The 22,444-nt window shown below is 41.2% G+C and overlaps 1 protein-coding gene across 1 annotated transcript; it reads right to left on the reverse strand.

Annotated features, from left to right (window-relative positions):
* Positions 1 to 2,924: 2,924 nt before the first annotated feature.
* LOC311040552 (solute carrier family 15 member 1-like) lies at positions 2,925 to 20,853 on the reverse strand (the record flags this gene model as incomplete). Its single annotated transcript, XM_084050883.1, has 25 exons — positions 2,925 to 3,447; positions 8,853 to 8,857; positions 9,741 to 9,893; positions 10,259 to 10,366; positions 11,027 to 11,164; positions 11,516 to 11,633; positions 11,810 to 11,917; positions 12,618 to 12,664; positions 12,876 to 13,016; positions 13,097 to 13,213; positions 13,378 to 13,459; positions 13,674 to 13,762; positions 14,026 to 14,058; positions 14,528 to 14,572; positions 14,846 to 14,935; positions 15,124 to 15,210; positions 15,649 to 15,731; positions 15,909 to 15,992; positions 16,405 to 16,495; positions 17,718 to 17,817; positions 18,858 to 18,977; positions 19,603 to 19,744; positions 20,001 to 20,085; positions 20,316 to 20,344; positions 20,847 to 20,853. The coding sequence occupies 25 exons, from the start codon at positions 20,851 to 20,853 to the stop codon at positions 2,925 to 2,927; spliced, it is 2,625 nt and encodes an 874-aa protein (XP_083907009.1).
* Between the last annotated feature and the right edge of the window lie 1,591 nt (positions 20,854 to 22,444).

The raw sequence follows: 22,444 nt of genomic DNA on the forward strand, positions 1-22,444 counted from the left end.
TCCCGGTTGCTAACTGAGGCTGGGTTTAGACGACAACGCTCTCTAGTGTAAACATCAAAGTGCCGTTGCGTTCTCACTTTTTATTTTGGCTTTAGACGGTGACGCACCAGTGATAGAAAACGCTGTAGTGTGCACAGCTTATAAGTGGGTGTGCACAGCTTATAAGTGGGTTGCCATGTCCAACAATTTTCAAGATCTTTTTGAAAAAAGCAGATCTACAAGCTCACTGTGAGCTTGTAGAGTTATTTTCATATTAAATGTGGTTGAACTTGCACGAATAATGACTTTAGTTGATAATTCACCATTTAAAATGTAGTATTTATTTTGTTTTTACATTATTTTTTAAAAAGGAACAGTAGCTACAGTATGTGCGTGTAACACACTGTTCCGATCTGTGGGTTTGCGGCAAATAGTGTTAAGATGTCCCTCAAAGTCTACTGAAATGCGCAAATCTAAAAAATCAATATGGTCTCTCCTGTGCACCATGGAAAATGTTAACATGGTATGGTAATGTGTACCATTAATGTAATACCTGAATTCCAACAACTAATTTTCTTGACCAGTAAATACCATCAAAATGTCATCTATGCATTTTTTAAATAATAAAATAAAAGCCATATTCAAATACATATCTGATTATTTAATGACGGAAACAGAAAGCGACTGTGACCTCCTGCATCAGCAGTTTTCTATCATGGTCATGCAAGTCTTCAATCACATGAGCATTTGTGAGGATGATATTTGTGAGGATGAACCTATCAAACAGGAGAAAACCACTTCCTATAGGTCTTCCCTCTAGTCTCATCTGACAAACAGTCAGCCCGGACTATTAACTGCTTCTGCATTTTCAATGATGCAATTTCCATAATATTTTCCAAAAGCATTTTCTTTTTCTGGCTTTCCTTCTCTGTCTTTCATGTGCGTGAATAAATCTTTAGACTGTTCGCGTAGGAGAGCTAGGATTTCCTTAGAATCTGGAATTGGGCATGCTGTGGCCTGAGTAGGAGAACCGTGAGAGCCATGTAGCTCTTTTATTACTTCGAATATTGATCCATTGATTCAGACTTAATTTCCTCCGTGTCCATTTTGAGTGGTATTTGCAGCTGATGGGTTGTTACACTGGTGAGAGGGGTTCCACTAGAATATTCATCTTCCCTTTCCTCTAATGAGCTTTTTACTGACTGCATCTCTGTCTTCCCGATTTCTCTTACTTGAATGCATCAGGGGGGACAGGAATCGTAGCAACGGCCCCTCCTGGGGCAAAGATGAACTGAGAACCACAAAACAAAGGGTATTTATTGTGGGATCGCTAAAGCGACCACACTATTGTTATTGCCACTATTTATATACTATATTCCGGACGTTTTTTGACCCCTAACTAGTCCTTCATACTTTTAGCTGCAAACTCCGTTCCAACTCTACAACGTTCGGTTTAAATCTTTGAGATTTAAACCTGCCCATAGCCATGTATACATGTATGCATCTAGATTTAGACTTGCCCATTTAGATGTAGACGTGCCCATTTGTGTGCATTGGACACACAATATGAAAGCACTGCATTACACTGTTGTTGTGCACATCGACAGTCATTATCACTCCCTCCAGGCAACACACAACACACTTTCTTCATCTACTGGTGGATTTATTAGGCTCCACCATTGAACCGTTAACACATAAGACAAATAGAAAAATAAACAAATGCCCACATTATGCATATATGATAGAAACATTAACATAGGGTATTGTACAACAAACTTAAATGTCAAACAATGATACAATACACCTCAACATAAACAAACCTTGCTGGCTGCATACAACTACATTATAATGAAATCACTCCATACACCAAATGTCCATAATAAACAATAAGATATGCTCATTTAGACATTTGGTTACATATATCGTGTGATAGACTTTCATGGACACATCAGTGATAGTACATGGGGTCATATGGGGGTCTTTCAACTTCAGACCCCCTCACCCAGTCGACCAGACGGGGAGTGATCAGTTCTAGCATGACGACTTTCTTGGATGTTTCTGACAACAGGACAATGTCTGCTCAGAGGCTGGTCTCCACAATGTTTTGGGGGAATTTAAGTTGATTCCCCGGGTCCACCCTCATCTGCCATTCATTCGCTGTTGCCAGCAGACCTGTCTGAGCTTTCTGTCGGGAAGTTGGATATTGTCCTGCTCGAATGAATGTGATCGAGCAGGTAGGGCTGCCAGAATTGGCCAAAAACAACGTTTGAATATTCCTTTCAAAATCCCACATGCATTCGATCCATTCGAACCTATCGAACGTCAAACGCATATGTTTTGGATTCGATCCATTCGAACGTCGAACATCGAACATATCGAGCCGCTCGATATGTTTGACGTTCGAATGGATTCGAGCGTCGAACCCATATTTTTGGATTCGATCCAGTCGAACGTCGACTCTTTGAGCGAGATGAAATGAATGTATATTTATATATTCAGTCAGCCTGAGCCTACTAGTGCTGCTTACAATGTAACATTCGTTTTAAATAAAATTAAGGAAAAATTACAAACAAACAAATAGGCCTAGTCTATGCTTTCTTTGTTTAAATAAAATTAAAGACAATTCCGAGAACTGTCGTTACCCTGGAGGTAGTTTTAACCCAGAGGTATGACTTAAAATAAAGTGCTATAAAAACGTAAAATAATTAGGCTGGTACTTATTCAGTCAGCCTGAGCCTACTAGTGCTTACATTACAATGTAACATTCGTTAGTACAGTATGTTTTACTTTACTGGAATATTTCCAATTTACTCCATTACATCTCAGAGGCAAATATTATAATTTAACTACACTAAAATGTAAAACTAGTTACTTTGTAGATTTTGATTATTACTACAAAACGTGCATTATCTGACTTCTATACTCATCTTCGCCCTTGGTTGTGTTTATAATGCATTAAGCATTTTCTCGGGCGTCCACACCGTGGCGAAGTTGAGGAAGTCCCACTTGTCCTTGTCACCCTCCTCCGCCTGCATGTACTCCTTCCTCCCGTTCAGAGTACTGCCCATCACCTTTACCTTCTTCTTGAGCATGCCCCACATGACCGTGTCGAAGGTGCCCTTAGCGATGAGGTAGTGGACGTGTACGGAGGAGGTCTGTCCGATGCGGTGGGCGCGGTCCTCAGCTTGTTTGAGCTGGCCTGGGTTCCAGCAGAGCTCTGCAAACACCACATGGCTGGCCGCTGTTAAGGTCAGTCCCTGTCCGGCTGCCTGGATGCTGAGGATGGCCACACGCGTGTCTGGATCAGTCTGGAACTTTTGGACCAACTGGCTTCTCTCAGAGGACGGGACATTGCCATCAATACGGATGTAACAGTTCTGAACATGCTTTAAAATCGCTTGCTGTGTTTTGCTGTGTCCACAGAAGCAGCAGTGGAAATGAGAACTTTTGATGCACAGTCCATGACACCTGTACATAATAAGTTATACAAATAACTTAACATTGTTAAGGCAATAAAAATGTTAACAGTATTCAAATTAGAATAAGTTAGTATTTAATATTACAATTGAGAGCTGCAACATTTATTTACATGCATAAATACCTCCATGTTTTAGAGCAGTCAGCCGGTGGGACTGAAGATGTGCAACAATTTTGCCATATTGTTCAACCTTGTTGCAGAGTCTGCATTTATAATTATTGGGGCCTTCAGGAATCGGTGGAATATAGGCATGATCTCCTTTAACAACAGTTGGGTGAATCTGAAAGCAAATGATTTTCTTCTTTTAAACTTATTTGCACTTCCAACAGTAAACATTCATATCACATAAATGACAGGAAGAATCTTAAATTAGATTTATTCTAATTATAATATGCTTATATAATTTAAGTGGGAAGTGTTTTGGCTCATTGATATTAGGTAGTTTATTATGTTATTCTTTAACCTGTCTTTTATAGTGTTAGGTGAGCTATTACATGTGTTGGATGACTAGACAATGACTCTTCATTTAGCACACCTCTGATGATGCCCTAATTATATATTATCATTTTAAAGAGCCTGTTCAGGAACTACAGATATAAATTAGCGTATGGCCAACTCTGGCCCATTTACATAGATGTTAAAACTGACATGTTGATATAGTGAGCATTGTCCCTGTCAAATAAATAATGTTACATATAGAAGACAGATCTGCAGCTGACATTTAAGGGTCAATAATCTGTCTCTCGTGGTCATTACTATAGTTAAACTGTTAACAGTTACAACCTTAATTAGTACCACACATTGTATCACTCTATTCAACCACCAACTAGGCTTTGTTGTCTATCCATATCCATAACATTATTTGATTACATTACAATACGTAGGGCAGAGTACGTGTTTGTTTTGTTTTTGAATCATGCTAAGTGCTACCAGGTTAGCATCTAAGCCCCGGTTAGTGGTTACCATCTTAGCATCTACAATAAACTAAGCCGGTCATTAATTAGATTATCAATTTAGGTAACGCAAATCGGTATTGCTACCGACCATACTAATGTATTGACCGGTCTAAGCGTAGCGTTATTATAATACAGCTGTAAAGTGTATAGTAGGCCTGCATCATGCTAATCCTGCATCATGCTAATCTCTGATTAGTTGCTGATAGGAGGCAAACAGTTTTTTGACTGTGTTTATGAGGGCTGTTGGTTTATCCACCCACCACCCTATGTTTAACTATTATGTTTAATTGTATTTATTATTTGTAGGCTGGAGTGATTGGCACAAAAGCTATAAGAATAAAGGCATTTATATATGAACTTTACGTACGGTTTGGACTTCAGTCTTTTTATCACACGTCGAAACAACCCTAGCTGTCGGCAACCAGTAGTGCCTAAAAGTATAGGACTTTAGACACTACATTTAAGTATATAAAGTATAAAGTCAACACCACAAACAGAGTCAAACTATGATTTACTTTATTAAAGGTAGGGTAAGTGATTTGCGTTGGTTAAAATAAGTGTTAAATAGCTCTATATTCTGATAGTACTCATTGCTATAGAGTGTTTGTTCAGTAAAAGGAGTCTCCTTGTCTCTCCACCTCTTTATTAAATAGAAAATGCATTTTCGTTTCAGTTTCAGTTTCATTTCCAATTTTATCCAATCAGGATAGAGAACTCAATCAGGATACAGATTAAACAAGTGAAATTGGAAGTGATGACACTAAGAAATGAGCAGACAAAATTGGAACTGAAACACTATACAAATTAAGCTTAAAAATGGGTACTTTCTCCTGATTGGCTGAGATTTTGCTCTCCGCGCTCCCGCTTGGAGACGCGCTCTCATGGCAACATATTTGCCAGTTTTTCACTGGATATACTCTTCATTTTCATCCTTTCGTGGACGACGGATTCATTCCTTGAATATCCACAAAATCTACACCTGATGGAGACAGAAAAGGGTAATCCACGGGAAATGAAAAACGAAAAACACTCGGACTTCTACCTACTCGACGACACTACAGAATCAAAACATCTGGGGTTTGCGGATAAATCAATGTGACCACGCCACTCTCTTTAAGGGGAGAGACCCTGAACCAACTATGCATTTACTGTTACTGTTGTGACCAAATAAAGAAAAACATGGATGCAACTGGGACGTATCATCAGTGTTGTAGCCTGGGGTCATCGGGTGTTTCGGGTCTCGCAACATACAACATACACCCTCGCCCAGGTCACCCAGCCAGGGTTGATCAAGCCCCAACTTACGTCCCAGTAGCTACCCACGGTCAGTCCTATAGGGCAAGACAGGGCCACTCAGTCCGCTGTGTTACTGTTGTGACCAAATATCCCCAAGACAGACAGAGGCTTTTGTGCGTACAATCATTGGACACTTTATTTAAATAGCAGCAGAAAGTTTATGAAGAATACTGTGTGCGTGTACCAACACATGCATTGACCAGGGGGCAATAATAAGACTTTAATAATAACACAGCACACTGATGAGACTAATATAATCAACACCGCAAAAGGTTAAGATCAACTGCGACTTAATTTGCGCACACACACTAATGAAATTACACTCTTGTTAAAACACTGCTACCTTAACACATTGACTGCCAGAGGTTTTTCTATAACAGGATCAGCCAGTGCCAGGAATTTTGACCATTCTGACTCATATTTGAGGACTCACAGAACATTTTGTGTTATGACTATAAACAAATGGAATATCTCAAAAAAAAGCTTAGAATCTCTTCTTTTTTCTGAAAAAAAAAGTGAGTTGATAGCATGTTCCGTTCTTTAGCTAGAGGTAGTTGAATACAGCTTGGTCTTCACCAAAAACAGACCTTTTTGTTTAGATTCAGAGTTATGAGGGTTTTAGTAAAAGGACACACTTTAGATGCATAAAATGATTTCAAAAGTGTTTGACATTTATTTTGCCCCTTCATTGACATCAGTCATGTAAACAAAACTTGTTTATAAAAAGACATTTAAAAAAAAAATGCTTTCGATTGTACATTTATCACTGTTTCCAAAGTGCAAGCTTATTTCAGCTCATTTCAAACAACATTATTCACTGTAATTTTTTTTTCAAAGTGTTTTTTCCCCCAAATAATAAATAATAATTCAAAGTTCAAAGTGCAACATCAATACATTCATCGAGAGCTTCCTTTTCCAAACGTTTTGCCCACACAAGTCAAAATCTCAAGCCACACCTGTATTCATAGCAGCAAATAGCAGATCTACTAGCTTTTACTGAGCTTTTAGATCAGCTTTTTTTTTTCTTTTATGCCATTTATCATGATTTGTGAAAATAAATAAATAAATAAAAATAAGTCTGTCTGTCTGTCTGTCTGTCAGTCAGGCTTCAGACTGTGACCCCCCCAAAATAATCATATTTGAACTGGGGACCTCATTTTGTTTGAAAATAGCAGATCTAGGCCTACAAGCCAGCCCTTTGTTTCTCTCTCTCTCTCTCTCTCGTTCCCAACCCGAGATCGCAACCCGCAGGTTGAACACCCTCTTCTAGTGGCCACGTGGGACACATTGTTGCCAGGTTGTGAGAGAGAAATAAGCAACCAGGTCTATGAAAACAAGCCCAAAACAAACGAGAGATGTGGTTGCCTCGCTATCATTACTTTGAAAAAAATAAAGAAAAACTCAGTCAGTCGCCATGAATCCTGTGTGTGTGTGCGCGCGCGCGTGTGTAGTTTTCCATGATCGCTATGTTGTGTGTGTGTGTGTGTGTGTGTGTGTGTGTGTGTGTGTGTGTGTGTGTGTGTGTGTGCGCGTGTGCGCGCGCGCGCGTCCACCTCGCTACAGGCTGCTCGCAGCCTCGCGTATACACACAAGTTACGTCTGGAGTTTTATGGATAAATCCGTTCGCCGTGATCGGTGCGGAGCCCAGGGACCCCTGGGACCCCCTGGACTTGTAGGGTGTGTGTGTGTGTGTGTGTGTGTGTAGTTGGCCATCGCATTGAAAAACAAGTAACCTCGCATCACCAGTCTTTCCTTGGAGGAAAAAACAAAAGGCGACCGTGTCCATGGAGTTTATTTTTTATATGGACATCCCACCGTTTGTCAACTTTGCCATGATCCCACCGTGGTGTTGCAGAAAACTGCTAAAGGTAGGCTGAGGTTATTTTTCACTGGAGGTGGACCCTCCAGTGGGGGGGTCCCTGGGCGGTTGGAGGTTTTGTGTGTGTGTGTGTGTGTGTGTGTGTGTGTGTGTGTGTGTGTGTGTGTGTGTGTGTGTGTGTGTGTGTGTGTGGGGGGAGGTGCGGATCGTTCGGACCCTCGGACCCCCAGGTGGCCAGGGGGTCCCTGGCCGTGGACTGGGGGTCCCCGCCTGGGGGTTGGAGGTTGTGTGTGTGTGTGTGTGGAGGTTGTGTGTGTGTACGCTCTGAACCAGGGCTATGTGTGTGTGTGTGTGTGTGTGGGAGGGGGGGTTGCGGTCGGAGCGTGTTGTTTTTTTGGAGAAAAAAGAGGCGACAGGCTTGTGCTTGTGTATCGATCGGGGACCCCCCAGGGGGTCCCTGGCCGTGGACTGGGGGTCCCCGATGACAGGCTTTGGCTTGTGTGTGTGTGTGTGTGTGTGTGTGTGTGTGTGTGTGTGTGTGTGTGTGTGTGTGCACTCAGTGATCAATGAGGGCTGCTGCAGCTAAGCAGGGGGAGAGACGCTGATCGCTCGGAGTCGGATAAACTTTATAAAAACAGATAAAACCTTCGGTGTGATACAGAATCGCGGACCCCCTGCTCTTATGCAGATTCAGTGCTTTGTAATAATAGGTTTAGTGGTCTAGATGGATGATATTTTGTGCCTGAGGGGGTAATCTAACGTCCAGTGCGCATTTTTTTTTTTTTGCTTGCCACGGGTGCTGCTGCCTCACTCAACACAGGCAGCCGCTTGCTGCTCGGATCAGACTTTCAGTTTAATATGACTTTATGTGACTTTAGTGTTTTGAATAACAAGTTTTATATTATCACTTGACCAGATAATGATATTTTACAACTTTTCTGTGGTCTAGATGGATGAAATTTCTTGTCAATGTAGGTAATGACTTAATCTAATGTAAACTACAAAAAAGACCATTTCGCGTAGATCTACGCGATTGGCACGCTGCGGCTTTAAATAGGTTCGCGTAGATCTACGCGATTGGCACTCAATGTGTTAAAAAGGGGGGGAAGGGAACAGCACGGTCACCAATGTGAAGGTAAACTGATCTGAGGACTGTTCATGTAAACTGAACCTAGGTGAGGCACTTGAGCTTAGCAACTACTGAACATAAACAAAATGGAGAAAAAGAGCAGCGGCTGCCTGCTGACCACAATCCTGTGTGTCACCAGTTTCAGCCTATAGGCCCGAGGCACCTGTGAACCCAACGGCAGGAGCATGGGCTGACCTAACCTGCAGACACAAGTAGTCAGGAAATTAGAGGGGAGAGGAATGACAGCAACCAAAGTATTATGCAACCAAAAGTGTCTAAACTGAAAAATGCATGATATAATAGTGTGTGTGTGTGTGTGTGTGTGTGTGTGTGTGTGTGTGTGTGTGTGTGTGTGTGTGTGGCTAGCGTGTGTACATAGTGTCACTTGGACAAATAGCATAGAAAAGTAATGTCATTGAAATGATGTTTAGTTATTACTCAGACTGGCGGAGGTGAACCACAACCATTGGCCAGTCATGTTCATACAGTATAGTGGGTCCCCTGATAATGGCATCAGTTTCCACCCAGAGTAAGCCTGAAGTAGTGTAAGCAAAGATACAACTGTCTTTAACCTGTAATTACCTGCTCACCAACACAGCACACACTATTTGTTGGACAAGGATTTTGCACATTTACTTGCACAAATTGTACTGAATTTATTTATTTGATTGTATCTTGCTCAGAATTTGTATAAATCACCACCATGTTTATTGTTATTTACACTATACTTCTGTTGCATAAATGTACAGTATATGATGTAGGTTGATAGCTTACTCATTCATTTATATAATGTATATACAGTATTCTGTTTTAAGTTATTTTTGGCAGCAATATATAGATATATGTGTCTGTCCACACCAATAGTTGTGTACTGATGCTGTTTCTTTCAGACCTACAGTACATGTATCAGGTCACTTAGATGTTCTATACTTTGCACACATCACTACATTTTTGCACACATTATTACTTATTACTACTTTACTATTTACTATTACAGCTACTTCTTGCATTATAACTTTTATTACTACTTGTATTATACATTGGAATAACATTTGTTGGGACATTGTTTGCACAGTCTGGCACTTGCCACACCACCTGGTCCTTATCTTTGGACTCTGCGTGGGGGATGTGGGCCTCTATCTCGGTCGGGTCCACGTAGGTGTAGAAGTGCGCCATGATGGTGAAGATGATGCTCACCGCCACCAGCAGGGAGGCAAACAGGATGTACTCGGCCCACTGGTGAACAGAAACACAAAGCTATGTTAGTGTTTTTGTTACTGATCCCCTGTTTGGTCCTGTTGTCTGTTTATATATCATGGTCATTAGTTACAGTTACACTTAGGGTTGGAACTAATGATTGCTTTCATAATTGATTGTGTTTTTTAAACATTATCACACTTGTTGCAACTGTCATTGAGGATAGTACAGAGACTGAGGATAATATCTAGTTGATAGTTGGTAGTAATTATAATATATTTGACTATCAATGTTTGCAAACTGTTGTTTTAACTTTAAGTAAAGATTATGTACCGGCCGGTCCTCCGTTAAGCCAATTTCATATATATATATATATATATATAGGAAGATTGTAATCCACCAACCTGATATGGAAGCTGTGCTGCCCCAGCGATAATCAGCACAATGATGTTACCCACAGCAACGGTAAACAACCAACAACCGTGCAGTACTGACTTCATGTTGCTAGGCGCCTAGGGGGTAACAACAATAAGCATCAGTTGTATTAACCACTTAAACCCTATAGTTGACTGGGCTCTGTACTTGGTCCGCTCTTATTTTTGATCTACTGTACACTTCGCAGAAACTCTACATGCTCACAATGCGTTTGCAACAAGACGTGTTGTGAGCTCGTAGATCAGCTATTTTCACAGAATGTTCTCCTTTTCTTAACAGAATGTTCGCCTACTATGACAAGAATAGGAATGCTAGGGTTCGTATTCTTAGAGCTTCAATTATTGTGCGTATAAAGTCCAATTTTGGGAGGTATATATTTGAGGTACATATTTGACAAGCAATGTTCCAAATATACAAATAGAATATTTGTTAGAAAAATATTGCGGGCTGTGTACATTTTCACAAATACTTAGAGGCCAGTCAAAATAAACGTCTCCAGCATGTGTGCACTGCATGCGCGGGCGTACACACACACACACACACACACACACACACACACACACACACACACACACACACACACACACACACACACACACACACACACACACACACACACACACACAGACAGACAGACAGACAGACGCGCGCACACACACACACACACACACACACACACACACACACACACACACACACACACACACACACACACACACACACACACACACACACACCTGTGAGTAGGAGAATTCCAGACCAGTAAAGGAGAAAACCACCTCCCCTGCAGTCATGAGGAAGTACTGTGGGATCTGCCAGGCCATGTGGATGGTGTTGGGGTCGATGTCCATTACTGGTTTGATGCTCTCTGCACACTGGAACCAAACACCAGCAGACACAAAGACACATCACACACTGTTGCAACAATTCATTAAAACTTCCAGGGACAGTGTGAACGTCACTTTTCACATCAGGACACAGAATGTTTGCATTCACGGTACAACACGTCTCCTCATCCTCATCAGTTATAAAATAAAGTGATAGATTGTAGAATGCAGTGAGCAAGGTAATACATCAGTAAAGTGACAGTTGAGCGTACAGTAGAATGCAGTCGTCAAGGTAAATCGTGTCAGTAAAGCGACAGTGAAGCATAGAATGCAGTGAGTGAAGTAACTTGTGTCAGTAAAGTGACAGACAAGCATAATATATTGTGCAAGGTAACTCACATTGGGTCCAAATGTCAACGTGGTGGGGATGACCAGCGTGAAGGAGCTGCCAAAGCCCAGATCCTGAGTGTATATACACTCTTGACTCATGTTATTGATGATCTTGAATTCAGCACCACTGACAGACAATGTAATATGAACTCTTACACTCAAAACAGTCATTATTAACTTACATAGCATAATACAAAGACATTTCTTTTGCCGTATTGGTATAAAAAAGCTTTTGGTTTGTCTGTCCATCAGAATATAGAGGTATAGTAATTCCTCTGAGATGTAATGCTGATGTAAACGTACTTGCCCTTCGGTACCAGCTTGTATTCTGAAATGTTGAAGGTTTCAATGCTCCCGAAGTCCAGCCTCCCCACGTTGACGTTCAAATCTGAGCCGAAACCATTCACAAATCTGGAGAAAGAGCATTCGACAAACCAACAGCTCATCTTTACAATAGTATGTTTACAGTACTGAGCAAGAGTATCAACACATACAGTGACAGACTTGAAATTAATACTTTGAAAAGCTTGTGAATTCCTGACAATATTGCACAATACAAATCGGCGAGATGATGAAAATGATGAAAATGAAAATGGCACGGTATAGACCTCACTGAAGGACACTTAAGTTACTATGTTACTTCCCTAACAAAAACAAGCAAGTAGGGGGCGGCCATAGCTGAGTGGTTAGTGAGTCCGCCTAGGGAGCCAGAGGCCCTGGTTGCCGCAGGTACGATTCCCGGCCAGGACAGCATATGTGTCGATGAAATGAAATTTGTCCCTGAGCAAGACTCTTAACCCCTAATTGCTCACAGGTTCTCATTGGAAACAAGACCGCAAGGACTTTCATGAACGACCTGTTAAAAGGAATTATCCTTATCCTTATCCTTAAGCAAAATACATCATTACCTAAACATCACATGAACTACTGTCTAATGAAAATCAATTACACTAAAGGCTTTTAAAACACTGTTAAAATATGGATGCATCTAGATGTGTTGTGGGACAAATGCCTCCCTTTAAGGCTAAAAACAAAACTCCTCAAATAATATTCCCAAGTACAGTATGTATAGCATATCTATCATACATAGCCCTTATATGCTGGGACTTGCCTGATTGCATTGGCACCCTGCTCTGGCTTGGCTGACAGGTCCAAAAACTGGAAAAAAAGAAAGGCAAAGGAAAGGCTACAAATTAAACCGTCATACTGTATGTGTTCATCAACTGACCATATTCACGTGGTGGACATTTTGCTCTTATATCATATTGGGGGGAGATGACGAGACCCTATCCTGAGGGCAAGAAATATTTCTGAAATACAAAAGGAAAAACATGTTCCACAAGGACCACATCATGCCGGCAGTCTTTACCATTCTGGTGGTCACAGTGGACCCTTCCATAAAGATGATGCTCGTTTGCCTCTTGCCGGCCTCCAGCTCCACTTGGCTGATGGTGGTGTTTCCCAACGTGAGGTCAAATGGTTTGCCAAACGTCAGGTATTGTCCTGAGGACTGAAAACAGAAAACAAACATCACAACTGCTGGTACCATGTCAAATGTTGACCTTTTTCATGCACAGGTTCTATATTTACCATGAAGGGCTCCATGGTCATGATCTCACTACCCGCAGTGATGGTTGTGGTCGTATTCATCATGTTGATGAACTTCACCTGGCTTGCGTTGCCTGCCGGGAATTTAGGCAGGGTTGTCTAACAGCCCAGGAAGAGTCCATATAAATGACAAACGGGACAACTAATAACATTTTTGTGGACATGTTGAGTACTTGCAGGAGAGTGTGCGTGCTTGTGTGCGTGCGTGCGTGCGTGTGTGCGTGCATGCTTGCTTGCAGTGTGTGCATGCATTTCATACTCACATCAATCTGTATCTGGACCAGGGCAGCAGCAATAAAAGCCAGAGCAGCCAGCATCATCCCCACAGTCATTTTCTTCAAGGGACTGAATTACACACACACACACACACACACGCACACGCGCACACACACACACACACACACACACACACACACACACACACACACACACACACACACACACACACACACACACACACACACACACACACACACACGTTTGTTTACATAAGGTGACTTAAACATGACTAGTGCTTTATCAGTGTACACTTCCCAACAGATAGACAGAAGGAACTCACGTGAAGTTGAGCTTGCACTTAGCAATAAGTGGATAGATGCCCCTGTCTACAATGGGAACCAGGGTTAGAATCAATATGGGACTCAGAGTCTAGCAGAAAGAGAAAGTGGATATGGCTAAAGAAATATGTTTTGGGGTAGTATCTCAAATACATTCAAGGTCTAAAATATGTTCTTAAATACACCTTTTGGCCACACATTTTGATCTTATTTAATGAGTAGTACATATTCTACTTTGCTTCACAGGTGGACACTACAGGTAGATATGATATCAGTATTATCCTGACAATATGGTGGTTTGCATTTGAATTGTATGTAGATTGTAGAAGGGTCCAAAGAGTAGATGTTTCTCACCTGCATTTGGTCTGGCTGAATCGTCATGATTCCCTGTGAAGGAGAAAAAGAACAGTCTAGGGTGAGTGAGAGTCTATATAGAGATGGTCATAATAAGTCAAAACAACCATTGTGGGGTATAGCTAGTTAGCTACAGTAGCTCACTAGCTGCCACTCTCTGTTAATGTAGCTGCCGTGAAGCAGGTGAGCTGTCATTTTGTCTGTATGAATATGTCATCCTGTTCACAAATCTCTCCACCAGAGGGTGCTAAAAATGCAAAACGGCTCAACTATGAGGGACCAGATTGCCTATAGCCTACTATATTAAAGCCCTATGTATAATCCCATATGGCTAAAGTGGCAGGCAATTACCTGTAAACCCTAAGCAGACAGTGGTTCACTGCCAATTTAATGTGATTTGGACATAAATGTACAAAGTGGGAAGGGATATTTTTGCACCCTGAATTGACTTCCTGCTTTGTCTTTGTATCTGGCCATGAACACTGGACACAAAAGCACTTACAAAGTCACCGTCCATGGTGGTGGCCTGGAGGGTCCATCTGGAGCCCTGTGGAGAACAAATACACCTTTACTGTGTGTGTGTGTGTGTGTGTGTGTGTGTGTGTGTGTGTGTGTGTGTGTGTGTGTGTGTGCGTGCGTGCGTGCGTGCGTGCGTGCGTGCGTGCGTGCGTGCGTGCGTGCGTGCGTGCGTGCGCGTGTGTCAGTGTGTGTGTGTGTGTGTGTGTGTGTGTGTTTGTTTGCGTGCGTGCGTGCGTGCGCGCGTGTGTGTGTGTGTGTGTGTGTGTGTGTGTGTGTGCGTGTGTGTGTGCGTGTGTCATACCTGCTGGTCAAAGAGAGCCCAGAACATGGGCAGAGGAATGTAGAGGAAAATAACCTTTAGCACCATTTTCACCTGGGCTATCAGCAGCTTCTGCACAAATATCAACAACGATGTTAGGGCTCCGGTGTGTGTGTGTGTGTGTGTGTGTGTGTGTGTGTGTGTGTGTGTGTGTGTGTGTGTGTGTGTGTGTGTGTGTGTGTGTGTGTGTGTGTGTGTGTGTGTGTGTGTGTGTGTGTGTGTGTGTGTGTGTCCAATCCAATCCAATTATTTTGTCTTACGTCATATTTCTCCTCTGCCCAGTCCATCCAGTGCTCCCTCTTTGGGCAAGCAGAACTACGAAGCCTGAAGCGGTTCTTGATGGCAAACTGTGAAGAATAGAGTGGGAGAGCAGTTCAATCACAATGGGAGGCTGCAGCACAACAATTTACTGTATGTTTTGCCGGTCTCATTTTCTACCGTTTTTGTGTAGAAAACATAACATTAATAAAAACATAATTATGTTTAAAACGTACGCTACAAATTAATGTTTGACTTCCAAAATGCATTTGTGGAGTTTATTTTCTGTATTGAAACATTGAAACAATGACACTGATTTTAACTTGATGCTATGTTCATGCATTTTATTTTATTTTATTTTTTCCATGTTTTTATTCTCCTTTCTTCATTTTGACTTTGTTTTTACTTATTTTTTTTACTCTGTACCTTCTCTGTGTCATGACAATAACATTTGATTGCTTTGCTATGACTGATAGATTTACCAAACGATTGCAATCTGTGGAAGCAGTTTCAGCAGAGTGATTTACCCAGATGCACTTGCTGACCTCAAGCATGATGTTGCCTTTGGGGTCAGTCTTGATGTACATACTGCTGCCAACAATGAAAACGACTGGAGAGTGGAGACAAAAACAGAAACGGTCAATGTCGCAGTATCCCCCCCAGATGAAGTTGGTTTGTGAGCAACGACTTTGAAGGTCTATAAGTATTGAAATTATCTTGTATGTGTATGTATTCTATGAGATTATTCTTTTAAAGTATCTGCCATTCTGCTAAAAGTACAACTTACACAGAGGCACCACCATGAGGACTGCTGGGACACCAAAGGCCAGAGGATAGCACTGCTGCTTGGTGTGAATGCCACACTCCTGGGCTGAGGACCACAACACACACATGGTTGTTGTATTATTATTCTTGTGATAATGACTGTTCATTGGTCTCTACATGTATTGTCTAACTACTATAAACTTGAACCCTACTATTGTACACCTGAACTTAAACCTCAGTCACCCCTAGTCACTAGGGGTTGTGCTGTGGCTCATTTGTAAGGTTATTGTATGTTTTTACAGTGGAAGGTTTATATTACATTAGTCAACTATAACTGACCACACAATCAAATGTTATTCTGACTTTATATGATGCGTGGATAGGTGCATGATTGTGCATGGTTAAGTTGAGGCTCATTGGGTAAACACATTATAACATCTATTTTAAGTTCGCTCTCTCAACAGGATTTTCAGATATTATTCACCCTACAGAGTGATTTGGCTGGGGTTTGGCCTTACCTCTCAGGATAGGGGTGATTATGGTGGATAGCAGACTGCCAACATTGATTGACAGATGAAATATGGAGAAGAACATGCCCCTCTGCTTCTCCTGTCAGACAAGGAAGTAAAAGACAGGCCTTTAGAAAAAAGTGTTATTATACATTCAATACCTACTTCTACACTATTTGAAACATGCACCAGTGAGCCACATCCCACTAGGGAGGGAAACGAGGTCAGCTTTGTACTAACACTATGGTGTCCTGAACCATCCTACAATTCATAAAACAGCATTCAGCTATATGTTTAAAATGTTAATGTATATTTCACTGCTATGTCTGCATGGCTCTCAACCAGAGCAACTTACTTAAGTCACTGTCCGTTCCTCGGCCGTTGGACTTTGGCTATTTTCTGTTTTGGACATTTATTTATCTCGTTCTTGCTCGCTGTTTTGGTTTTGGTGTTTAGTCATGTTTTCTGTTAGTCTGTTCTTCCCAAGGTGTTGTATCTTATTTTGTAGTTATGTCCTCGACTCCTCGTGCTTCCTGTCTGCCTTAGTAGCTGTTGTCTGTCTCCTCTCGCCTCACCTATCCTGTATTAATTACCCGCTGTGTTCACCTGTGTATAGTAAGTTATCCCTGTTAGAATGTTAGCCTATCCCATTGTCAGTTGAGTCACCTGTGTCCTGTTAGTCCCTGTGTCTATTTAAAGTACTGTTTTCAGTCAATTGTTAGTTCATATATGTGTTTGGGGCGCGAAGTAATTTGGGCCAAGTTTTTTCCCTTGTTATGTTTGATGGCCCTGTTTCCGGACCTTAGTTTATGGACTTGTGATGCCCCACTCCCTTATATAGTGTTATAGGAGTGTCTGCTCTGCTAATGCTGTTCCGTCTAGGTGAACAGGGTGGGGCAGTCTACCAATCTGCTAATGGCTCATTGGAGAGCACCTGGGCCCGGTGCCTCTAGGAGTCTATAAAAACCAGCCCATGATCAGTGAAAGGTGAGATCCAGAGGAGAGAGGACTGCTGTCCTCTTCAGCTGCTCCCCATGCTTTTGTTCTGTTCCATTTGATTATTCTTTGCATCCACACACCCTGCACTACACCATGTTCCACGCATCCACACTTACACCACTGATTTACTGACTCCACACCTCATTGGATCCAGCCATGACAGACTGTATGCCATTGCCAAGTTTTGGTGAACCTTCATCATTATTAAAACTTTGAGTTGATCTGTTAGGCCTCAGTCGTCTTGCATTTGGGTCCTACTCCTCACTCACCAGTTGACATACAAATAAAAGCTCAATACACAACTTCAAATTATGTGATCTAACCTGGTTGTGTTCAAACTGGTCACCACCAAACGTGGCAACACATGGCTTGATTCCTCCTGTTCCCAGAGCAATGAGGAACAGACCCACCATGGACAAGGCACTGAAGAGGAAACATTATGATAGAAAATATATAATTGAGTGGCAACATGATTGCTTTTTGTGATGTAGCATCAGGACAACTTAAGTGCAGAGACCGGCAGAATTATGCATTTTTGATATGGAGTTTGTTTATTTGTAGTCCTTCATTTGGGAATTCATAGCATGCTAGCTATTCAACAACAATCTGCTATTCAACAACAATCTGAAGGGAAGTGAAGAGAAAGACTGGGGACTAATCACAGGACAAGAGTCCAGAGGAGTGTGGCAATTTATAAAGTCCAAACAAGGCCAGGAATATGTGGTGCGAGTTACGTGAGTGAGGGAGAGAGAGAGAGAGAGATCATGAAAATATTAGGAAATGTACATAATCTATATAAGGAGAACATGTCACTTAAACACCACTTAGACGGCTTTATGTCTGCCAGGGACACCTCAGATAAATTTGCTTTATCTGTGAAAATCTGTGGCAGCCTACTTTGGACAAGGCTGCCACAGGTAATGACAGCCAAGCTGTTCGGTCTAGGACTACCACACAATGAGGCCTGAGGACTATATGGGCTCAGACCTGCTCTTCACACCATATGTACCTAAACAACACCTATCACAGTGCTTGAACTTAAACGTGTTTGTGATCCTGTGCATACTGTACTGCACTGTTTCCCAAACAGTGGGTTGGGACCCATGTCTGGGTCGTGGAGCAATTTTTATCCCCTATTTTTCGTTTTCTACATAAAAACTAAAAATCGTTTAAAAACAATTCCAACATTTTCCAAAAGTATTTCAATAAATATATTTTTTAAATCAAATCAATTCCATGAATGAATGAATACATGTTTAAGAAGTAGTGAAAATAGCAGATTTACAAGCTCACAATGCATCCACGTTGTGAGCTTGTAGATCTACTAATTTCTCTAGTTTGAGTCCTGGGCATACATCAAATTTCTCTTTTGGGTCTTGAGCTAAAAACTGCTGTACTGTATACCTGTGTGTTGCATTTGTGCCTACAAAGCATGCATGTCATACTGAGCGTTTTCAACTCACACATGGAGGTTCATATTGTCGGGTGCCCCGTCCCTGTCAGTGTCTGTGATGTCATGCATAGCGCTTACAGCCATGACAGTCTGTCCCACCGTGTAAACAATGGACAGGTAGATAATAGTCCTGTACAGACAGAGGATGAGGAAAAGTAGTTTTGGTCAAAATGGAGCAGGCAGTATTTTGACATGAAACAAAACCTAACCTAACCCTGAATTAAAATGAATGTGTTTACACAGTTAGTTGTGGGTGTTTGATATATATATATATATATATATATATATATATATATATATATATATATATATATATATATACACACACATATATTTCTATTTCTATATATATATATTGGTGGATCATGAAAGATATTTGTAGATTATCTTCTGTGGCTTGTAAATATTAAACTTCAATAGAAACATAATAGTATACCAATACATTATACCTCAGTTTCTTGACTACTAAACTACTGTGCACTCTTGCGTGCACAGTATATCATTGCAGATATTGCAATGTTTTTTATGCTTTTTATAAACAAGTATAAGTATAATAAAAGTGCAGTTAATCAAGAATCTTGATTCTTGATTAACTTGGTAATACACAGTCAAAACATGTACTGTAGTCTCTATAATATATGGGATGAAACCGTAAACTTTAACTATAAAATATATTGTCCAGTATGCATCTTGTTGAACTGCTACACAGGCTAATGCAGCACACAGCTCATTTCTATATAATTCACTTGTCTCACTTGAACTTGCCGAGCCATGAGTCGGCCACGATGGCTCCCAGGATGGGCGTCAGGTAGCAGAGCGCCAAAAACACATGGTAGATAGAGGTGGCTGTGTCATCATTCCACATCAGGAAGTACCTGAAATACAGCACCAACACAGCTACAGAGAGAGAGAGAGAGAGAGAGAGAGAGAGAGAGAGAGAGAGAGAGAGAGAGAGAGAGAGAGAGAGAGAGAGAGAGAGAGAGAGAGAGAGAGAGAGAGAGAGAGAGAGATGAAAAGATTCGGATAGAAAGAAGAGTAGTGTAGGATGGAAAGTCACAATGCCCACTTTTAGAATGAACAAATCTTTCCAATTTTTAACTGTAAATGTATTCATAACTTTGACACAATTGGATGAATGTTTTATATATCTCACCTCGCATGCCATAGTAGGAGAATCGTTCACAGAACTCATTGACCACAATGAAGAAGATACTGATGGGATAGCCGAGCACCGTCGCCTGAGAGAGGACATGGACAGTGTAAAGACCTGTCAGATATGTTTATCATTTCTTGAGGAATAATATCAGGTTACACATTATTTTGGGCCTTTTGAAGGTTGGAGAGAAAAGTTTAAATCAATATCAATCAAAACAAAGATAACATTTAGTGGGAAAAGACATTTGGATAAAAGAGAACAAAAACCAGAACCAGAACTTTAGAGTCACTGCATCTGGAGGCGAGAACGTACCCGTTTCTTCTTCTTCACTTCGTCTCTGTCTGCAGGAAAACAACCAACTATTTTGACTCACACTTATATCATAGAAAACTTTAACGATGTTTGCTATTATATATGGTCAATATAGTTTAAAAACAAGTCAGGTAACAACCTTGTCCAGGAAATACCCACGCACGCACGCACGCGCACATACTGTACATACACACACACACAAACACACACACATAGACGCACACACATTATCTTAGCTCATAATTGGTGATGTGTAGGCATCATCCTATATACTGTATGACTATTACTGTATTGTAGCGCAAGAAGAAAGCAATCCTCCCACTACAGTAACACTGAAAAAATCAACTGACATGTTATGATGTATTCTAAGCACATACAGTAACTTTCTATCCATAGCTACAGATTGCACACAGAAGCCACACTGCTATTAGACCCAATCTTGTATTCATAAATATAGATGTAAGGGTCCATGGATGTGGTGCCAGTTATTCCAGCCAGGGTGTCTGTTTGGCGCTTCAGAGAGGGACCCACCTGCCATGGTCGCTGTGTGAGTTAATTCCTGGTCCCTTCTTCAGTGTTCTCCTTCAGTGAAAAAGACCCAGAGACAAGTGACAGCTGTCAGAGTCTAAACGACTATAAGGCTGAGCCAAGGGTTGGCCACGTACTTAGATAACCTGTGATCGGAGCTACTCTATGCCTCCCACACATGGATGCTGGACTGTGTACCTCATGCTCATGCATTCACACAACAGTGTGCAGTCAGTGCATCCTCAAGTAGTCACATTATACACACAGAATCACAAACATGCACACACAAAAAAGCTACATCTTACTGTAATTTAACATCTCCACCTCCCAGCACACATCGTAAACACAGATTGGAGTGCACATGCAGTATGAGAGAGTATGAGTGGGCTGTGTGTGTGTGTGTGTGTGTGTGTGTGTGTGCGAGTGTGCGCGCGCATGCATGTAATTGCTTGTGATTGTTTTATTACTTGTTTTTATTACTTACATACTTGTATTGACTAACTAGGATATTTTTTTCTAAATGCATAGCATATAGCAGTCCAAAGGATTAGTTGCAGATCTTTCTGTTTTGTCCAAATTACAAACTTGCGTGCAAAGAAGGTCTATGGTGTAGGTATGACTTAGATTATTGTTGTTGTCTGCCCTGAACATTTAGATGTAAGTACAAGTATGTGTGTGTGTCTGTGTGACTTTGAATAGCCCTCTTTGTTAGATCAATGTCGAATGTATAAAAGTATTTCCACCGGTTTGGTTGGCAGCATTAAGACACGCACCAAGTGCGCAGTCTGCGTGCACACACACACACACACAGCGATTTATGATCTCAAAAACATTAACCAAAGACTTTATTACTCCTACTCACATTTATATTATACAGTCTTTTTAATGATCTAATCAATCATTATTCATTTAAAATAGGAGAGAGCCATAAAACAGTTAAAAATAAGTTATCTATGACTAATTGTCTCTGCAAGGCCGGATGGCCGAAGGCCGGTGGGGACTATGTTCGCCCCTGTCCGTCCGTTCATCCTTGTCTGCAACATTTTTAAATATAATAATAATATATAATATAATTTGATCTAATAAAAAATATATTAATGATCAAACTAAAAAAGAAAAAGAAGAAGACACAATTACAAAACATATTATACCAGAGCGGTTTTCCTGTTGGACAAAGAAAAGAAGCACACCCAGTGGGCAGACTGGAAGAAAGTTGTAGTATATTGTATGAGGTGACAAGTACCTGAAGACCATAGAGCTGTTGGACCTTTTTGTCAGGATACTTCTTGGCACTGCTGTCATCTAGGAAGGCTCTGGCATTAACTCACCAGCATTGACTAGCATTCAGACACACACACACACACACACACACACACACACACACACACACACATGCATGCATGCACTCATGCACGCAAACACACACACACACACACACACACACACACACACACACACACACACACACACACACACACACACACACACACAGGTCAAAGGTCATGAAGTACACAGAAATGAATTGAACAAAACTGAATCCTGTTGTTTCAGTACCTGAACCAGTGCAGAAGACCACACATACAAAGAGTCATTCTAATCAC

This window comes from Gymnoscopelus microlampas, assembly GCF_963454915.1.
Source record: "Gymnoscopelus microlampas genome assembly, chromosome: 24".
In the NCBI taxonomy this organism is placed as follows: Eukaryota; Metazoa; Chordata; class Actinopteri; order Myctophiformes; family Myctophidae; genus Gymnoscopelus; species Gymnoscopelus microlampas.